The 22,126-nt window shown below is 44.0% G+C and overlaps 1 protein-coding gene and 1 long non-coding RNA gene across 2 annotated transcripts; both read right to left on the bottom strand.

The window, feature by feature from the left end:
• Positions 1-1,157: 1,157 nt before the first annotated feature.
• Positions 1,158-1,478, bottom strand: LOC123399182. The gene is made up of 3 exons (XR_006610328.1): positions 1,420-1,478; positions 1,292-1,344; positions 1,158-1,201 (listed from the first exon to the last, which is right to left on the bottom strand). It is a non-coding gene; the product is annotated as an uncharacterized LOC123399182 (long non-coding RNA).
• Positions 1,479-9,524: 8,046 nt separating this feature from the next.
• LOC123396725 lies at positions 9,525-21,663 on the bottom strand. The gene is made up of 8 exons (XM_045091578.1): positions 21,638-21,663; positions 21,008-21,159; positions 11,915-12,072; positions 11,241-11,861; positions 10,924-11,137; positions 10,467-10,730; positions 10,315-10,378; positions 9,525-10,221 (listed from the first exon to the last, which is right to left on the bottom strand). Exons 1-8 carry the CDS (start codon positions 21,661-21,663, stop codon positions 9,525-9,527), a joined length of 2,196 nt encoding a protein of 731 aa, XP_044947513.1.
• Between the last annotated feature and the right edge of the window lie 463 nt (positions 21,664-22,126).

The following is a 22,126-nucleotide window of genomic DNA, read 5'->3' as shown; positions in this document are numbered from 1 at the left end:
ACGTCTTACATTTATGAACCGAGGGAGTACTACATATCTTATTTGCATATTGTTGATTTTGCGGGGGACTAATACAGTTGTGGTGTATGCACTTCCTTGTAAACACGAGTGCTAACTTATTATGATTCACCAAAGCTTGTTTGCACAAGGAATGGCTTCAGTTACTTTCAAAAAAGAAGGGATGGCTTTAGTTAGATTTTCCTACTCAGCCAAAGGGCAAAAAACGCAAATAGTTTTGCAAGGTACCTAGAAAGAGAGGAGCATACTCATCATCTGTTCTGGAATAAGAATTCGGAAATGGTTACTGGTTGATTGGGCTTTTTGGGTATTCGCTGAATCTGTGGAATATAGTAAATTTTATGTAAGCTCCTTTGATTATATTAATAAGTTTCAGAAAAACTCTCCTATACTAATATCCTGAAAATATTCACAGTTCCAATATAACTAGTTTGCATGGTTTACTTTATTTAGCAAATAAATCAGAAGAGAACATTGGGAGTAGACGAGTAGTGAATGTTCAATATGAGTATATCTAAGATCCTGGTTTCCTATATTTACCAAATAAATTATCTAGCACACATCGAACCCCGCCGGCACACGCACGAAGCACACAGCAAACAGGTCGACAGGAGCGAGAGAGAGAAACTAAAGTAAAGAAACGTCCAAACTGAACCAGACTTCAACCGAAATGTAGAAAGTGCAGGTGATATTCACATCAGGGGGTAGTTGGGCTCACCATGTTCGTTGCAAGGGGCAGTCCAGCCGCTAGGTGGGAGGTGAAGATGGATGTTGGCTTGCTGCTCCACCTCCTCTGGACGCTGCACCTACAGAGACGAGACGGGAAAAGGGGATTCATTTCATTTATTCAGAGAGGAGGAATTTTCGGAAACCAAAATAATTAAGATGTTTGTTTGACAGTGTACACATTTACAGAAACCAAAATAAGAAGTTATTTTCACCTGAATGGCTGGATCCTCCCTTGATTTTCTTACAACATGTACGAGTTCTTTGCCAAGCAACGACCTGCCTCTGATTTATGATAGTTTTTCTCCAATATCCTGAAGATAGGAGAACAGTACACTGTAAATAAATAAACTTTATAATCTGAATAATCTGTACATTTACAGCTGACTTTAGGTTTAAGGGTTTGTTCATTACCATCCATATCCTGATCGATCCTCTTTGCTAAATGCTTGGATTTCTGAAAAGCAGCACCCTCACAGGTTAATGGAATGAAACAAAAACCATGGGTGAATATCAACGATGCAGCATCAAGGCATAGCTGGCTTACTGCAAGCTGAGCATCCAAACCCTCCATCACTGGGGGATTGAAGCTGATTAGATCTGTGAGATAGCATGAACCAATTAGCTCTTAACGAATAAGTAATCAACACAGCTAATTTGGTGGCTAGCACCAACCTTCACGCTGAAGGCTGTCCTGGGATATCTCATTCCCCACTTGAGGTCGGCGTGAGGTGAAGGGCGAGAGCACCGAGCGGAACCCAGAGCATCTTGTATTTCATCAACGGTAGCCATCACACTGCATAGAGATGAGATGTTAATGAAAACCATCTCCTGTATATGTCAAGAAAGAAAGGGAACACCTTTTAGTATAAGCAGGCACATCACACTACATAGAGATGAGATGTTAATGGAATCCATCTCCTGTATATGTCAAGAAAGAAAGGGAACAACATTTAGTATAAGCAGGCACAACTTAGATAGTTAGATACATCTACTCGCTATCAAGAATGTCCGAAAAACTTTGTGCTTCATTGTAAAGATCATGCCTCTGCCCATGTAGATGGTTGTAGTCACCCGCCTGATGTGCCGATTCTGCCCAGAATGCTTAATACCATTAAACAAAATATTAATGACATTATAAACTGAACCTGTTTTAATTTCCAAGTATAACTAAAAACTGAACGCTGCACTCTATACCCATGTTTCTTTCGAGTAATGGAGCAGGGGAGCTTTCTGTTTGTCCAAAAATATGCACCTATGAATCTGAGGGTGCAACAGATATTTGCTTGGAATTTTCTTGCATCGCTACCGTCGGAGAGGAAAGATTCCAACCTAGTGAAGGCCGGATCGATGTGGGGAACAACATCCAAATAGCATGTAGTACTACTCTGTTATGTAGTATGTACTCTAGGTAGCAGCAAATTAAAGGATCAGAAAGCAACCTCCCATGGAGGATGCTGATGTCGTCCTTGGCGGAGTTGGGCCACATGTCGAGCTCGATGACCCGGACGCCGCGCTGCAGGGCCTTGATGATGGGGACGTCGCTGCAGTCGCTGCTGAGCTGGTTGCCGGTGAGGTGGTGGACCCGCGGCCGGGGGAGGGGCGGGTGGAGGTCGGCGGAGAAGCGGAAGCGGTGGAAGTCGTCGAGGCCGAGCAGCTGGCCATGGCCCAGGCGCGGGAAGGTGCGGGCCGTCGCGCTGGTCCTGGTGCCCCTGCAGCCGGATCTGGTCCAGCAGGCGCTCCGCCTCGCCCTCTCCGTTGTCGACGTCGGCATCACCCGCGGAGGACTCGAGGTAGCAGCGCAGGCCGTCGGCCCCCATTGTGGCGGCGCCGCCCGAGTGGCCGGCGAAGAGCGCGCGCACGTCGTCCGGCGGTGGCGCGTCCGTCCAGTGATACCAGCGCTTGGAGATGAGGCAGCACTTGTATGTGCCCATGGCTCCGGCGGCCTCGCCGGCGGTGGTTGGGTTGGGTTGGGTTGTCGGAGGCAGAGGTCGGAGGCCGCAGGTCATCGGTGGGGGTAGGTGAGAGGTGGCCGCCACCGGCTGGTTGGGTGGATTTGGGATTCGGGGGGGGGGAGGAAGACAGAGGAAAGGAGCTGGTGGTGGCAGTGGAGCGAAGCCTAGGGTTTGGTGGGCCGGTGGGTTGGATGAACGGATGGATGGACATACGGATGGATGGATGTTTGACACGTCATCGATCCATGCCATAGCAGATTGAGAGAATTCCTTATTTGACACTCCCTTAAATTCATGTTTCTTATTTGACACTCAAAATTTTTTATTCCCTTTATGACCTGTAGTCTTAATTTCTTTCCATATATGACACTCTAGTTCATTTTATACACATGAAAAGACTTTTTTACCCATGTACATAATGTGGCCAGAAATATGTAGCATTGAGCCTAAAAAAGAGAAGTAGTAGTATTTTTATGCTCAGTAAATACTACTACTAATCTGTCATGGAGATTTAGATATCCTAACTAGTAGCATTGAGCCTAAAAAAAGAGCAGCAGTAGTAGTATATGACCTTGGTTGTGACAGCCATGTAAGATAACGACGTAATGTGGATAACGGACTTACCTACATTTAAGTTAGGAAATTAGCAATCTGCTACGAGTATAATGGAATCAATCAATTTTATTCCTTTTTCTGTCACGGAGATTTAGATATCCTAACTAGTAATAATAACTATGTTGCATATCGATCCAGCAACCTGCTAGCTTGCATATGTGTATATTAAAATACCTTTGGGGTCATATTATCTTGGAACAGCTACTATCTTATACATATTTGTGGCCACATTATACATATGGGCAAAATGGTCTTTTCACGTGTACAAAATGCAGTAGAGTGTCATATAGGGAAAAAAATTTAAGACTAGAGGTTATATAGGGAAGAAATTTGTCTCTAGTGTCAAATAAGGAACACAATTTTAAGAGAGTGTCAAATAAGGAATTCTCTCTAGCAGATTTCACCAATCAGAAATTTTCAAGTGCTCAAAATAAGTTTTTTTTAAAGACCTATCATATATTTGTTGCCAAATTGAACCAAAACATTTTTCTAAAATACTATGCCGTATTCAATGTACAATTGACAAAATAGTTGGGTGTTAAAAGATTTTATTGTCCTCTCGTGAAAAAGAAAAATTGATGCTGCTTCAGCTGGAAGCGGGTCAAATTTGAACTGCAGCTCCCTCATAGTTTGCTCACGATTTTTTCAAAAATAATTTCTAGGTAGATAGGTATCTATTTAATCAAATAAACACCAAAAATGTTCTAGTATTCAACCACTATCTAGGAACGGTTATGCCCACCGTTTTGACCGCATTTTGGAATGGGCATGAAAATTCAAAAAAAATCAAAAAATCAAAAAATGTAGTTGCTTCATAAAATGAAAATATTACCAGAAACAAATATTGGATGATGAGCTCACATGGAATGTTAGATGGGGTTAAAATTTTGTGGAGGGCTATGTTTTGGGCACATAGAAGATGTGGAAAAAAATCAACTCATCACGATATACCTATCTAGTACTTCCTTCACAAACCGTTAGCTGAACACAAAGTTTGGAAATTTGCGGAGAAATATTTACTAGGAAAATGGTTCCGAAAGTTTTCATGAGGAAATGATTTGGATAGGAAAGAGTGCTAAAAAAATATGAGGGTAATAAAAAAAATAGAAATAGCACTTCCTTCACAAAGTGCTATTCTGAACAGAATAGAAAAATGAATATTGCCGAATTATTTTTGAACTATGGAAGGAAGGGTTTTCACATATTTGAGGAATATATGATCCAAAGTATTTATGAGAATTTTTCGAGAATTTTTGGAATGACAAAATAGTAGGTTGCTTCACAAACTAGGCAGGTTTGGCGCGTGACATAGAATGGGCCCACGAGTGACATGTCAACATAGTTAGAACATGTTACAACATTTTTATAATCATCGTAGAAGTTATGACGATCTCATATTATGTGGTTACAACGTTTTTGACTCACATCGTCGTAATTTATATGTAGATTTGGTCCCCTCAAACGGTTTACGACAATCTCGGATGAAATCGTCACAGATTTATGACGAATTCATCAACGACATCTTAGAAAACGTCATGTATGAGCATATTTCTTGTAGTGGAAGTTCTGTCGTAGACCGAAGTAGAGGAAGCAGTTCGTCGGGTTCGCGCCGAAGACACGCTTCTGCCCGTTGCTATGGTCGCTCCCCGACCTGAACAACGGCGGGAACGGAGCGCGGGCAGTCTCCCCAAGCTCCCGGGCATGGTGGTCGTGCCGCCCGACGAAGCTCGCGGGGGTAGACGCTGGCGAGCTCTCTTCTCTGTCTCTCTGCTAACCCTACAGAAAACTTACCTCGGGAGGAAAGGAAGAGATGGAGGGGGAGGAAGGAGATGGCGGCGGCAGGAGGAAACCCTATTCGAGGGGAGGGCTCGGACGCCAGCTAAATAGGGTCCTCGACGTTGGTGCCACGGCACCGTCAGCTCCTCCCTCTCTCTCACGTGCTGACGGAAAGAAGAAAAGCGGGGGAAGGAGAAGTAACGCCATCAGGGAAAAAAAGGAAAGGAGGGGGCTCTCGCGTGGGCTCTCGCTGGAGGGGGAGCAGCTGGGCCAGAAGGGAAGGAAGCCCACGGCGAGCACCAGAGGAGAGAAGAAAAACGCAGGGGTTTTTCTATTTAGATAGAAACCACACAGGGAGAAAAATACTACACAAAATAAACTACTGGGATAAAAATCAAAAGGAAAAACCTGCTGGTCATAAGGAATTATGGCCCATTAGAATAAAATAGGAAAGCAATATTTGGAGTCATTTGAAATAAATGCAAAACAGTAATTAATTTACTGTTTTGGGTTTATTTGCACCTTTAAAATCAAAGAACAAATAAGCAAAATTACACCTCCTCATAACCACAATTTATCCTAACCACCAGACATTTTGAATAACTTTTGGGAAGAAGGAATTTTGACATGAGATAATAGGACGGAAAAAGGATTTAAAAAATAGCAAGAGCTTTAAACATACTTAGCACTCACTCCTACCCACACACCATTATCACATGAGCATCAACACAAGATATTACCAAACCACAATATCACACCTAACAAGATCTCATGCATTCATATCACCACAATACTAACTCCTAGTAAGAACATAACCCAACATGAACATGACATGCAATCATAAGGTAAGGCAAGGAATGAGATGGCATGGATGCATGCATGCTAATGCAAAATAGAAGGTGACACATGAAATCATACATGCATAGAAACTCTCATGACAAAGTCAAGGTGGTCCCACATGGAAGGTTACAAAAAGGGAAAGTTCCACACTTGGGGCATTACAGATTTGCCCCTCTGGGAGGGAAGTTTCCCCGGCAGGATCGTCCTGCTGTAGCTCTAGATTGGATCTGCTCAAGTTCCGCCTCGTGGCGACGGCGAAACCATGAAAAAGCTCCCATATGATTTTTCATATAGCAAAAGAGGGGGGCTAGTTGGCCGTCAGGGAGCCCACAAGCCCCCACTCCGCCACCGGGGGGTCGCGGTGGCACGGCTTGTGGCGCCCTCGCAGCCCCCCTCCGGTACTTCTTTCACCCAATATTTTTTACAAAATCCCAAAAAAATCCACGTAACTTTTCAGGGCATTTGGAGATGTGCAGAATAGTGGACTAAGATTTGTTCCTTTTCCAGTCCAGAATTCCAGCTGCCTGAATTCTCCCTCTTCAAATAAACGTTGCAAAATAAGAGAGAAAAGGCATAAATATGGTACCACAAGTAATATAACAGCCCAAAAAAGCAATAAATATCAACATGAAAGCATGATGCAAAATGGACGTATCAACATTCATCATGTAACAGTTATAACATGGGGAGATATGTAACTAGCTCCAATTCGTCAATGTAATGTAGACATGTATTCCGTATTTAGTCATACGTGTTTATGGAAAAGAACTGGCATGACATCTATTGTCCATCACTCCCGTGGCAGCGGGGTCCTAATGGAAACTAAGGGATATTAAGGTCTCCTTTTAATAGAGAACTGGAACGAAGCATTAAGACTTAGTGAATACATGAACTCCTCATACTATGGTCATCTCCGGGAGTGGTTCCGGTTATTGTCACCCTGGGGTTGCCGGGTCATAACACATAGTAGGTGACTACAACTTGCAAGATAGGATCAAGAACACACATATATTGATGAAAACATTAATAGGTTCAGATCTGAAATCATGGCACTCAGGCCCTAGTGACAAGCATTTAGCATAGCAAAGTAGTAGCAACATCAATCTCAGAACATAGTGGATACTAGGGATCAAACCCGATCAAAACTAACTCGATTACATGATAGATCTCATCCAACCCATCACCGTCCAGCAAGCCTACGATGATATTACTCACGAACGGTGAAGAGCATCATGGAATTGGCGATGAAGGATGGTTGGTGATGACGACGGCGATGATTTCCCCTCTCCAGAGCCTAGAACAGACTCCAGATCTGCCCTTTAGAGGAAGAACTTGTGGTGGCGGCGGCTCCGTATCGTAAAACGCGATGAACTCTTCTCCTTGATTTTTTTCCGGGCGAGAGAGAATATATAGAGCTGGATCTGGAGGCTGCAGAGCCACGAGGGGCTCACAAGCCTGCCAGGCCCGGCCAGCGGGGCCTCCTGGGCTTGTGAGATCCTGGCTCCGTGTCTCCAGGTGATTCTTGCGCCAGTATTTTTTATATATTCCACAAAAAATCCTCGTAGATTTCCAGGTCATTCCGAGAACTTCTATTTCTGTGCAAAAACAACACCATGGCAATTCTGCTGAAAACAATGTCAATCCGGGTTAGTTACATTCAAATCATGCAAATTAGAGTCCAAAACAAGGGCAAAAGAGTTTGCAAAAGTAGATACGATGGAGACGTATCATACATCAGTGATAAGTATTTCCCTCGATTATGAAACCAAGGTTATCAATCCAATAGGAGAAACAAGCAACACTATGTAAACAACACCTGCACACAAACAACAAATACATGCAACCTAGCGTGTAGAGGGGTTGCCAATCCCTCAACGGTATTGAGATAGATTAAATTGCATAAGATTTTTAAATAGATCTAACTAAAAAAACAAAATAAAATAAATAAAACAAAATTGCAACAAGGTATTTTTGGTTTTAATATATGATAGAAAATAGATTCGGGGGCCATTGTTTTCACTGGAGGCTTCTCTTGAAAAAGTAGCATACGCTGGGAAAAACAAAATGGTGTTGGGAAATCTATTATATACTTAAATCGATAGAAAACGAACGGTGATGATTCTACATTCTAAAAACTAAGACGCATCAACGGTGTAGATTAGGCAACTACTAGACATAAGAATTTTTTTGAAGCAGATTGATGTACTACGACAGCTAATCATGGAAGAGTCCACACATAATTAAATATAGTACCGACATTACCTGTGACTTAAGCAAATCAGTCTATCCGGAATCATGCTATAGTCGTTTACGTGTGGCTAGCAAACTTGCTCTACTCCGGTTATAACAAGAAATGAAAAATAGATGTGTGCCCACGTACTATATAGCAGTGGGCCATGGAGAACACTTTTTACTTTCTCCGGCAAACCTAATTCACATGCTACTCATAGATGTTTGTCTATTGTTATTTTCAATTGTCTACTTCACGTGTTATAGAATAGTTCAGAAAATCACGTAGATGTTTGTGTCCTGAAGTTCATACCAGGGTAAATATGGCATAAAATCTTCTACTATTATATTATACTAGCAAAAGGGCCCGTGCGTTGCAACGGGAAAAAAAACCCACCATCTTCAATGATGATGACCACATTATGTTCATATCTCATCGCAAGAAAATATTTCTTCTTTTAATTTTATTCACAATTCACAAGTTGAAACAATGTTCATATTTTTTAAAAAATATCATGGTTGTCAAAAACTTGGTAACTCAAAGAATTATTCTCAATTTCAAGAAACATATTTTAAAATATAGCAAAAGGACCGATGCGTTGCAACGGAAGAAAAAAACCACCATCTTCAATGACGATGACCATATTATGTTCATATCTCATCGCATGATCTCAAAAATTTGTTCACAAATGCAAGAAAATATTTCTTCTTTTAATTTTATTCACAATTCACAAGCTGAAACAATATTCATATTTTTTTTTAAATATCATGGTTATCAAAAAACTTGATAACTCAAAGAATTATTCTGAATTTCAAGAAACAATTTTTTAAATATACTATAATATTCCGATCCACGCTGACAATTAATTCTTCAAAATTCACTCACGTATATAATCTGAAAGACTGAAAAGCATTACTGTTGAACTGCATACACTCGATCATTCCTGAACATTTTTACAAATTTGGGAACATTTTTAAAATCAAGAACATTTTATACTATTTATAAAAAAATCCAAACAATATTTATATTACGAACTGTTTTCAAGTATTTTCTTGTGAATTGGCGAATAATTCATTTTTTAATTATCAAACTTTTTTAATTGCATTAAAGAAATTTCGCAAAATGATGGACTTTGTTTTATTCACGAATGTTTTCTCCAAAATTACGATTTTTATAATATGTAAACATTTTTACAAAAATCCCAAACAAATTTTGAATTTGCAAACATTTTATGTTTTATCAAACATTTATTTAAATATAATGTTTTGAATTTCGAAAGTTTATTTCTGATTTATTTGAAATAGAAAAAATAAAAAGGAACAGATAAATAATAGTAACTAAAAAACTAAAAAAATAGGCCCCTCTCATGGGCTGGCCCAAATGCGCGTGCTGTGTATTTTCCAGCGAGCAGAGCATAGTATAGCTGGTCCCAATGCTTGGGCTGGCTCCCAGCTCAAATGTGGTATTTTCTGTAGTACCCGTTGAACAATAACAGGTTCTCCTTTCACCCAGTGACTCTGGAAGTGAGTTAGATCATCTGCTTTCTCATTATCTGATTTTGGACAGTATAGGCAGTTATCTGTTGAATTATCTGTGGTGGCAGCATGCCTTGCATTTTCATGTTTACTACAACATGGACATTCATGTGTATATCCGCTGACAATATCAGAAGGTTCAAGTTGCTTACTCAACTGTAGAGCATCCCTTTCGAGATTATTTAACCAATCTTTTGGAAACATCTGCCTCAACTTAAGGGAAATATCACCACAACCACCAAGTTCAGGTGGGGCGCAATTTATAGTCCCATCAGTATTAGCACACCACTTGGTAGTCTTAGGCTGGCAACTGGAAAAGTCTGGTTGTGCGCAGTTTATCAACTCTGGCGATGGATCACCACCATGCATATAGTTGATTCCTCTATTAGGATAAGACACCAGCTCTTCCCGACAAGAGCCCTCTAGATTATTTCCACGAAGCTCCTTACAGCACGCAATGCATAATTCATATGAGCAGTTTGGACAGCTTCTATGCAGATCAAAGATCGAAGTTCTGCAATTGTCACTGGACAAATAGAAAAAATCATCAGTACAAAGTATAAAATAACAACAGGAAGTGAAAAAAAATCCAAAGTTGAATGAATGGAGCACTCAGTACCAGAACATCCTCTCATCATTCCGGCAGTCAGCCTGTTCAACACTCAGTTCAGACAATTCCAATCCTGTTTGGCAGAAAACAGGGTAAGTACTAACAATTAGTTGCAAGGCACATCTGTTTAGTTTCCACATGTTCTGGAGAATTGAGTTTACCTTGAATTTTGGCCTCAATTTCTCTCTCAACCATTTGATCCCTGTTCAGGTCACTCAAACAAGGCACCAGGTAGTGCAACAGATATCTAGCATGTTTTACTTTAGTTTCACAAGCAATCTCATCAGCTCTTGCATCCAATGTATCTACCTTGTCTAATTTGACAGATGTGCTATTAATCTCATTGGAGCTTAGGAAGGAGTTGTCATTTGCTTCCGCCTGCGCCACCTCATCCTGCTGTTCAAGTGTGAGCTTGGTGCTGGACACTTCTCCAAGTCCAGGAGGTAAATAGATAGCATATGAGAGAATTACTTCTTTCGGTTGGTTTCATGTTTGATGTCGCATGCTGTTATAGTCCCAAAAGGAACAAGTACCACTGGATCTTTGGCCTAACTATTCTTGTTTTAACTTGCAGATTCGAGAAACTCCGAGAAGACGCCTTCACTTGCGCGTTCATACTCAAGGCGCTGGGCATGACCCCTCCAACAACGGCTTCTTCGCTATCACGCACGCACATATTCACAGCCATGATGTGTAAGGTCTCTACTCCAGGAAAGCATCTCAAGAAATAGAGCAAAGTTCTGACTTTTTTAGGCACTCTGAAACGGACCTTGAGAGCTAGCACCTTGACGCTTGGAAGCACTGTATTCGGGCAAACATTTGTCACCCCATCCTGCACATCATTGCAACATCAATCAGACAATCATGCAAATGCAGCAAATCAAACCAGATATATAGGGTAAAGCTCAAAGATTTGTGAGAATAGGATGGACTACCTTGATGATGGTGTTGCCGATCTCAAGCTGCTGGGTGGCCGTGTCCAAGTAGCCGAGCACGACGAGCTGGGGAGCATGGCCTATCTTGACCTTGATGACCCCGTCAGCCACACTGGTGTGCGTGCAGTAGATAATGAGGCGCTGCAGGCTTGGGGCAGACACGACGGCGACCTCGTCCGCTAGGGAATGCCAGAGCAGCATGCAGCGGAGGCTGCGGCTGCCAATGCGGACGCGGTCGGGGTAGCCGTAGTTGGAGACGAGCGCCAGGGTCTCCAGCTTGGGGTTGCAGGCCAGCACGTACTCGAGGTCGCGCTCCTCCGTGATGCCGTGGCAGAGGCCGAGCTCCTGGAGGTTGGGGAAGACGTCGGGGCCGCGCGGGAGGTCGGTGGTGAAGGGGAAGAGCCATACGCCGAGGTAGAGGCGGCGGAGCGAGGCCCCGCAGCGGAGGAGGGTCACGGGATGCTGCACGAGCACGTCGAAGGAGAAGGGGCGGTTGCCGAGGGTCAGGTCCTCCACACCCTTGTCGGCGAGGTGGCCGAGCCACTCCGTGAGCGCGAGGAAAGTCGTCCTCGCTGGACCCGCCGATGCGGATCTCGGCGATGCGGACGGCGCGGAAGGGGCCTGGGTGGGAGGCGAGGACACGGGACACCAGTGCGGCAGCGGGGATCGGAGACGGGAGGAGGTGGGCGTCGTCGAGGGCGAGCGGGGTGGCGCGTAGAGCCCGCGCCGGTGCGGGCGGCATCCTTGACGAGGAGGTGGGAGACGACGTTGCAGAGGAGGGTGTCGGGGAGCGCGCTGATGCGGTCCTCGCCGTCGGAGGAGGAGGTTATGGCTGCGGTGTAAGGGAACGTCGCATGGGAAACAAAAAATTTCCTACGCGCACGAAGACCTATCATGGTGATGTCCATCTACGAGAGGGGATGAGCGATCTACGTACCCTCGTAGACCGTACATCAGAAGTGTTAGAGAACGAGGTTGATGTAGTAGAACGTCCTCACGTCCCTCGATCCGCCCCGCGATCAATCCCGCGATCAGTCCCACGATCTAGTACCGAACGGACGACACCTCCGCGTTCAGCACACGTACAGCTCGACGATGATCTCGGCCTTTTGATCCAGCAAGAGAGACGGAGAGGTAGAAGAGTTCTCCGGCAGCGTGACGGCGCTTGGGAGGTTGGTGATGACCTTGTCTCAGCAGGGCTCCGCCCGAGCTCCGCAGAAACGCGATCTAGAGGAAAAACCGTGGAGGTATGTGATCGGGCTGCCGTGGAAAAATCGTCTCAAATCAGCCCTAAAACCTCCGTATATATAGGTGGGAGGGAGGGGACCTTGCCTTGGGGCTCAAGGAGCCCCAAGGGGGTTGGCCGAGTCCAAGGGGGGAGGACTCCCCCCCCCCCAAACAGAGTTGGACTTGGTTTGGTGGGAGGGAGTCCCCCTTCCTTCCCACCTCCTCCCTTTTTTTTCTTTCTCTTTGATTTTTATCTCTATGGCGCATAGGGCACTTGTGGGCTGTACCACCAGCCCACTAAGGGCTGGTGTGCCTCCCTCAAGGCCTATGGGCTTCCCCGGGGTGGGTTGCCCCCCCCGGTGAACTCCCGGAACCCATTCGTCATTCCCGGTACATTCCCGGTAACTCCGAAAACCTTCCGGTAATCAAATGAGGTCATCCTATATATCAATCTTCATTTCCAAACTATTCCGGAAACCCTCGTGACGTCCGCGATCTCATCCGGGACTCCGAACAACATTCGGTAACCAACCATATAACTCAAATACGCATAAAACAACGTCGAACCTTAAGTGTGCAGACCCTGCGGGTTCGAGAACTATGTAGACATGACCCGAGAGACTCCTCGGTCAATATCCAATAGTGGGACCTGGATGCCCATATTGGATCCTACATATTCTACGAAGATCTTTATCGTTTGAACCTCAGTGCCAAGGATTCATATAATCCCGTATGTCATTCCCTTTGTCCTTCGGTATGTTACTTGCCCGAGATTCGATCGTCAGTATCCACATACCTATTTCAATCTCGTTTACCGGCAAGTCTCTTTACTCGTTCCGTAATACAAGATCCCGCAACTTACACTAAGTTACATTGCTTGCAAGGCTTGTGTGTGATGTTGTATTACCGAGTGGGCCCCGAGATACCTCTCCGTCACACGGAGTGACAAATCCCAGTCTTGATCCATACTAACTCAACTAACACCTTCGGAGATACCTGTAGAGCATCTTTATAGTCACCCAGTTACGTTGCGACGTTTGATACACACAAAGCATTCCTCCGCTGTCAGTGAGTTATATGATCTCATGGTCATAGGAATAAATACTTGACACGCAGAAAACAGTAGCAACAAAATGACACGATCAACATGCTACGTCTATTAGTTTGGGTCTAGTCCATCACGTGATTCTCCTAATGACGTGATCCAGTTATCAAGCAACAACACCTTGTTCATAATCAGAAGACACTAACTATCTTTGATCAACTGGCTAGCCAACTAGAGGCTTGCTAGGGATGGTGTTTTGTCTATGTATCCACACATGTAAATGAGTCTTCATTCAATACAATTATAGCATGGATAATAAACGATTATCTTGATACAGGAATTATAACAATAACTATATTTATTATTGCCTCTAGGGCATCATTCCAAAAGTCTCCCACTTGCACTAGAGTCAATATCTAGCCCTCACATCACCATGTGAATTACATTGTAATAAATCTAACACCCATACAGTTCTGGTGTTGATCATGTTTTGGCCGTGGAAGAGGTTTAGTCAGCGGGTCTGCTACATTCAGATCCGTGTGCACTTTGCATATATTTACGTCCTCTTCCTCGACGTAGTCGCGGATGAGGTTGAAGCGTCGTTTGATGTGTCTGGTCTTCTTGTGAAACCGTGGTTCCTTTGCTAAGGCAATGGCACCCGTGTTGTCACAGAACAAGGTTATTGGATTTAGTGCGCTTGGCACCACTCCAAGATCCGTCATGAACTGCTTCATCCAGACACCCACCTTAGCCGCCTCTGAGGCAGCCATGTACTCTGCTTCACATGTAGAATCTGCTACGACGCTTTGCTTGGAACTGCACCAGCTTACTGCACCCCCATTAAGAATAAATACGTATCCGGTTTGCGACTTAGAGTCGTCCGGATCTGTGTCAAAGCTTGCATCGACGTAACCTTTTACGGCGAGCTCTTCGTCACCTCCATATACGAGAAACATCTCCTTAGTCCTTTTCAGGTACTTCAGGATATTCTTGACCGTTGTCCAGTGATCCACTCCTGGATTACTCTGGAACCTACCTGCCATACTTATGGCCAGGCTAACATCCGGTCTAGTGCACAGCATTGCATACATGATAGAACCTATGGCTGAAGCATAGGGGACGGAGCGCATATGCTCTCTATCTTCATCAGTTGCTGGGCACTGAGTCTTACTCAATTTCGTACCTTGTAAAACTGGCAAGAACACTTTCTTGGACTGTTCCATTTTGAACCTCTTCAAAACTTTATCAAGGTATGTGCTTTGTGAAAGTCCTATCAGGCGTTTTGATCTATCCCTATAGATCTTAATGCCTAGAATGTAAGCAGCTTCTCCTAGGTCCTTCATAGAGAAACTTTTATTCAAGTAACCTTTTATGCTCTCCAAAAACTCTACGTTGTTTCCAATCATTAATATGTCATCCACATATAATATTAGAAACGCCACAGAGCTCCCACTCACTTTCTTGTAAATACAAGATTCTCCAACCACTTGTATAAACCCAAAAGCTTTGATCACCTCATCAAAGCGTTTGTTCCAACTCCGAGATGCTTGCACCAGTCCATAAATGGATCGCTGGAGCTTGCACACCTTGTTAGCATTCTTAGGATCGACAAAACCTTCGGGTTGTATCATATACAACTCTTCCTTAAGGAAACCGTTAAGGAACACCGTTTTGACATCCATCTGCCAGATTTCATAATCGAAAAATGCAGCTATTGCTAACATGATTCTGACGGACTTAAGCATCGCTACGGGAGAGAATGTCTCATCGTAGTCAATTCCTTGAATTTGTGAAAAACCCTTTGCCACAAGTCGAGCTTTATAAACGGTCACATTGCCGTCAGCGTCCGTCTTCTTCTTAAAGATCCATTTGTTCTGAATAGCCTTGCGGCCCTCAGGTAGTACCTCCAAAGTCCACACTTTGTTCTCATACATGCATCCTATCTCGGACTTCATGGCTTCTAGCCATTTGTTGGATTCTGAGCCCACCATTGCTTCTTCATAATTTGCAGGTTCATTGTTGTCTAACAACATCATTGACAAGACGGGATTACCGTACCACTCTGGAGCAGCACGTGATCTCGTCGACCTGCGTGGTTCAACAGAAACTTGAACTGGAGTTTCATGATCATCATCATTAACTTCCTCCTCAACCGGCGTCGCAACGACAGAGGTTTCCCCTTGCCCTGCGCCACCATCCAGAAGGATGAGAGGTTCGACAACCTCGTCAAGTTCTATCTTCCTCCCACTCAATTCTCTCGAGAGAAACTCCTTCTCGAGAAAAGCTCCGTTTTTAGCAACAAATACTTTGCCCTCGGATTTGAGATAGAAGGTGTACCCAACTGTCTCTTTTGGGTAACCTATGAAGACGCACTTTTCCGCTTTGGGTTCCAGCTTTTCAGGCTGAAGCTTTTTGACATAAGCATCACATCCCCAAACCTTAAGAAACGACAACTTTGGCCTTTTGCCATACCACAGCTCGTATGGTGTCGTCTCAACGGATTTTGATGGTGCCCTATTTAAAGTGAATGCAGCTATTTCTAATGCATAACCCCAAAATGATAACGGCAAATCAGTAAGAGACATCATAGATCGCACCATCTCTAATAGAGTACGATTACGACGTTCGGACACACCATTACGCTGTGGTGTTCCAGGCGGTGTTAACTGTGAAACAATTCTACATTGTCTTAAGTGAGTACCAAACTCGAAACTCAGATATTCACCCCCACGATCAGACCGTAGGAACTTGATCTTCTTGTTACGATGATTTTCCACTTCACTCTGAAATTGCTTGAACTTTTCAAATGTCTCAGACTTGTGCTTCATTAAGTAGACACAACCATATCTACTTAAATCGTCAGTGAAGGTGAGAAAATAACGATATCCGCCGCGTGCCTCCACGCTCATCGGACCACACACATCGGTATGTATGATTTCCAACAAGTCACTTGCACGCTCCATTGTTCCGGAGAACGGAGTCTTAGTCATCTTGCCCATGAGGCATGGTTCGCACGTGTCAAGTGAATCAAAGTCAAGTGACTCCAAAAGTCCATCAGCATGGAGTTTCTTCATGCGATTAACACCAATATGACCTGAGCGGCAGTGCCACAAAAATATGGCGCTATCATTGTTAACTCTAACTCTTTTGGTCTCAATGTTATGTATATGCGTATCACTATCAAGATTCAATATGAACAATCCTCTCACATTCGGTGCATGACCATAAAAGATGTTACTCATAGAAATAGAACAACCATTATTCTCTGACTTAAAACAGTAACCGTCTCGCAATAAACAAGATCCAGATATAATGTTCATGCTCAACGCAGGCACTAAATAACAATGATTTAAGTTCATCACTAATCCTGACGGTAAACGAAGTGACACTATGCCGACGACGATTGCATCAACCTTGGAACCATTTCCTACGCGCATCGTCACTTCATCTTTCGCCAGCCTTCGCCTATTCCGCGGTTCCTGTTTCGAGTTGCAAATATGAGCAACAGAACCGGTATCGAATACCCAGGCACTACTACGAGAGCCGGTTAAGTACACATCAATAACATGTATATCAAATATACCTGATTTTTCTTTGGCCGCCTTCTTATCTGCCAGATACTTGGGGAAATTGCGCTTCGAGTGACCCATACCCTTGCAATAGTAACACTCCGTTTCAGGCTTAGGTCCAACATCGGGTTTCTTCAGCGGATTGGCAACAGGCTTGCCGCTCTTCTTCGAATTGCCCTTCTTGCCTTTGCCGTTTCTCTTGAAACTAGTGGTCTTATTCACCATCAACACTTGATGCTCTTTACGGAGTTCAGACTCTGCGACTTTTAGCATCGCAAACAACTCGCCGGGAGACTTGTTCATCCCTTGCATGTTGTAGTTCAACACAAAGCCTTTATAGCTTGGCGGCTGTGATTGAAGGATTCTGTCAGTGATAGCCTCTTGCGGGAGTTCAATCCCCAGCTCAGCTAGATGGTTTGAGTACCCAGACATTTTCAGCACATGTTCACTGACAGACGAGTTTTCCTCCATCTTGCAAGCATAGAATTTATCGGAGGTCTCATACCTCTCGATCCGGGCGTTCTTCTGAAAGATAAACTTCAACTCCTGGAACATCTCAAATGCTCCATGACGCTCAAAGCGACGTTGAAGTCCCGGTTCTAAGCCATACAAGACTGCACATTGAACTATTGAGTAGTCCTCCTTATGTGCTAACCAAGCGTTCTTAACATCCTGATCAGCCGTAGCGGGTGGTTCATCTCCTAGCGCAACATTAAGGACATAATCCTTCTTCCCAGCTTGTAATATTAGCTTAAGATTACGAGCCCAGTCTACAAAGTTGCTTCCATCATCTTTCAACTTAGCTTCCTCTAGTAACGTATTAAAATTCAGGATGACTGTCGCGTGAGCCATGATCTACAACACAAATATATTCAAAGTGGACTTAGACTATGTTCAAGATAATTAGAGTTTAACTTAATCAAATTATATGCTAAACTCCCACTCAAAAAGTACATCTCTCTAGTCATTTGAGTGGTTCATGATCCACTTACACTATCCCAAGTCCGATCATCACGTGAGTTGAGTATATTTTCAGTGGTAAGCATCCCTATGCTAATCATATCATCCATATGATTCATGATCGACCTTTCGGTCTCATGTGTTCCGAGGCCATGTCTGCACATGCTAGGCTCGTCAAGCTTAACCCGAGTGTTCCGCGTGCGCAACTGTTTTGCACCCGTTGTATGTGAACGTTGAGTCTATCACACCCGATCATCACGTGGTGTCTCGAAACGACGAACTGTAGCAACGGTGCACAGTCGGGGAGAACACAATTTCGTCTTGAAATTTTAGTGAGAGATCACCTCATAATGGTACCGTCGTTCTAAGCAAAATAAGGTGCATAAAAGGATTAACATCACATGCAATTCATAAGTGACATGATATGGCCATCATCACGTGCTTCTTGATCTTCATCACCAAAGCACCGGCACGATCTTGTTGTCACCGGCGCCACACCATGATCATCCATCAACGTGTTGCAATCGGGGTTGTCGTGCTACTCATGCTATTACTACTAAAGCTACATCCTAGCAAAATAGTAAACGCATCTGCAAGCACAAACGTTAGTATAAAGACAACCCTATGGCTCCTGCCGGTTGCCGTACCATCGACGTGCAAGTCGATTTTTCTATTACAAAATGATCATCTCATACATCCAATATATCACATCACATCGTTGGCCATATCACATCACAAGCATACCCTGCAAAAACAAGTTAGACGTCCTCTAATTTTGTTGTTGCATGTTTTACGTGGTGACCAAGGGTATCTAGTAGGATCGCATCTTACTTACGCAAACACCACAACGGAGATATATGAGTTGCTATTTAACCTCATCCAAGGACCTCCTCGGTCAAATCCGATTCAGCTAAAGTTGGAGAAACCGACACTTGCCAGTCATCTTTGAGCAACGGGGTTACTCGTAACGATGAAACTAGTCTCTCGTAAGCGTACGAGTAATGTCGGTCCAAGCCGCTTCAATCCAACAATACCGCGGAATCAAGAAAAGACTAAGGAGGGCAGCAAAACGCACATCACCGCCCACAAAAACTTTTGTGTTCTACTCGGGAAGACATCTACGCATGAACCTAGCTCATGATGCCACTGTAAGGGAACGTCGCATGGGAAACAAAAAATTTCCTACGCGCACGAAGACCTATCATGGTGATGTCCATCTACGAGAGGGGATGAGCGACCTACGTACCCTCGTAGACCGTACAGCAGAAGCGTTAGAGAACGCGGTTGATGTAGTGGAACGTCCTCACGTCCCTCGATCCGCCCCGCGAACAATCCCGCGAACAGTCCCACGATCTAGTACCGAACGGACGGCACCTCCGCGTTGAGCACACGTACAGCTCGACGATGATCTCGGCCTTCTTGATCCAGCAAGAGAGACGGAGAGGTAGAAGAGTTCTCCGGCAGCGTGACGGCGCTCCGGAGGTTGGTGATGACCTTGTCTCAGCAGGGCTCCGCCCGAGCTCCGCAGAAACGCGATCTAGAGGAAAAACCGTGGAGGTATGTGGTCGGGCTGCCGTGGAAAAATTGTCTCAAATCAGCCCTAAAACCTCCGTATATATAGGTGGGAGGGAGGGGACCTTGCCTTGGGGCTCAAGGATCCCCAAGGGGGTCGGCCGAGTCCAAGGGGGGAGGACTCCCCCCCCCAAACCGAGTTGGACTTGGTTTGGTGGGAGGGAGTCCCCCTTCCTTCCCACCTCCTCCCTTTTTTTCTTTCTCTTTGATTTTTATCTCTATGGCGCATAGGGCACTTGTGGGCTGTCCCACCAGCCCACTAAGGGCTGGTGTGCCTCCCTCAAGGCCTATGGGCTTCCCCGGGGTGGGTTGCCCCCCCGGTGAACTCCCGGAACCCATTCGTCATTCCCGGTACATTCCCGGTAACTCCGAAAACCTTCCGGTAATCAAATGAGGTCATCCTATATATCAATCTTCGTTTCCGGACTATTCCGGAAACCCTCGTGACGTCCGTGATCTCATCCGGGACTCCGAACAACATTCGGTAACCAACCATATAACTCAAATACGCATAAAACAACGTCGAACCTTAAGTGTGCAGACCCTGCGGGTTCGAGAACTATGTAGACATGACCCGAGAGACTCCTCGGTCAATATCCAATAGCGGGACCTGGATGCCCATATTGGATCCTACATATTCTACGAAGATCTTTATCGTTTGAACCTCAGTGCCAATGATTCATATAATCCCGTATGTCATTCCCTTTGTCCTTCGGTATGTTACTTGCCCGAGATTCGATCGTCAGTATCCACATACCTTTTTCAATCTCGTTTACCGGCAAGTCTCTTTACTCGTTCCGTAATACAAGATCCCGCAACTTACACTAAGTTACATTGCTTGCAAGGCTTGTGTGTGATGTTGTATTACCGAGTGGGCCCCGAGATACCTCTCCGTCACACGGAGTGACAAATCCCAGTCTTGATCCATACTAACTCAATTAACACCTTCGGAGATACCTGTAGAGCATCTTTATAGTCACCCAGTTACGTTACGACGTTTGATAAACACAAAGCATTCCTCCGGTGTCAGTGAGTTATATGATCTCATGGTCATAGGAATAAATACTTGACACGCAGAAAACAGTAGCAACAAAATGACACGATCAACATGCTACGTCTATTAGTTTGGGTCTAGTCCATCACGTGATTCTCCTAATGACGTGATCCAGTTATCAAGCAACAACACCTTGTTCATAATCAGAAGACACTAACTATCTTTGATCAACTGGCTAGCCAACTAGAGGCTTGCTAGGGATGGTGTTTTGTCTATGTATCCACACATGTAAATGAGTCTTCATTCAATACAATTATAGCATGGATAATAAACGATTATCTTGATACAGGAATTATAACAATAACTATATTTATTATTGCCTCTAGGGCATAATTCCAACATGCGGAGAGGTGGGCGTCGAGGGACAAGGTCATCGCGAAGCTGCACGGGGCGAGGCCATCACCGCAATCGGAGACGGGAGCGGCGTCCAGCGGCGGCGGCGATGCTAGTGCGCCCCCGTCCTGGTCGTCCGCGCCACCACTCGGCGGCCCTCTGTGAAGGACAGGAATGGATAAAGCATGGTGCCCGATGGTGATTGCAAGGGGGTTTACGTAAAAACAAAATGTTTTTAACTCACAAAAGGACCGCGGGTTGAATACCCGAAAACAGAAGGACTTTTATGCAAAACCGCCAGCGACGTACGGCAGAAGCGATTCGTGGTTTATTATTAGGGGAGAAAACAATAGACAAACAAACCATCACGTGCACCCACATGTGCTAAGAATATAAGCATTGTTGATTCTAATTTCAACAATTAAGATTAAAAGATAGAAAAATCACGTACAACTATAATGATCTAATTATTAGACACATCCAAGTGTAGAACCAGACCATGCTCATACAACCAAGAGTAAATCCATAATCAATCACGTATCTTGGTACATGGAAATAAACAAAACCCAGTCCTTCTAAGGCACGTATGTGGACTCATAAAAAATAATTGTAGGCGTTAGGTAGCAGTAGCACGTACATAATCTGTCCAAGTCCAATATCCATATCTAAGTCATTCCTGCATGTTCTGATTGGAAAATAGGAGGCACATAAAATGGAACATCCTAGCGGCTGGAACCAGCCCTTTTACCAACCAGATTCGCCATGAAAGATAATCTTTTTATCCTTGCAAAGACAATATGGCTGCTTCCACTCCCGGGTATCATCACTAATGTTATCAGTGATTTTTATTTTTCTGCAAGAGGATGTCTTCAGTTAATTACCTGATGATATATTAGATAAAATCATAACTACCATAAATACATGGTTAAATATTTAGTAAAATAATTATGTGGGAAGTTAAAATAAAAACTTATACTAAAAGTTTAAATAGAAATAAAATAAAATTAATGTAATTCATATATACTTAACATGTAGTAAAAAATACATAAATTCATGAATACTATTTGTACGCATGACTATTTGATTTATCGTATAAATTCGGCTTCATGCATGCAATACCATCATC

The sequence above is a fragment of the Hordeum vulgare genome, chromosome 5H, assembly GCF_904849725.1.
Source record: "Hordeum vulgare subsp. vulgare chromosome 5H, MorexV3_pseudomolecules_assembly, whole genome shotgun sequence".
Lineage (NCBI taxonomy): Eukaryota > Viridiplantae > Streptophyta > Magnoliopsida > Poales > Poaceae > Hordeum > Hordeum vulgare.
This window is presented reverse-complemented; position numbering and strand designations above follow the sequence as displayed.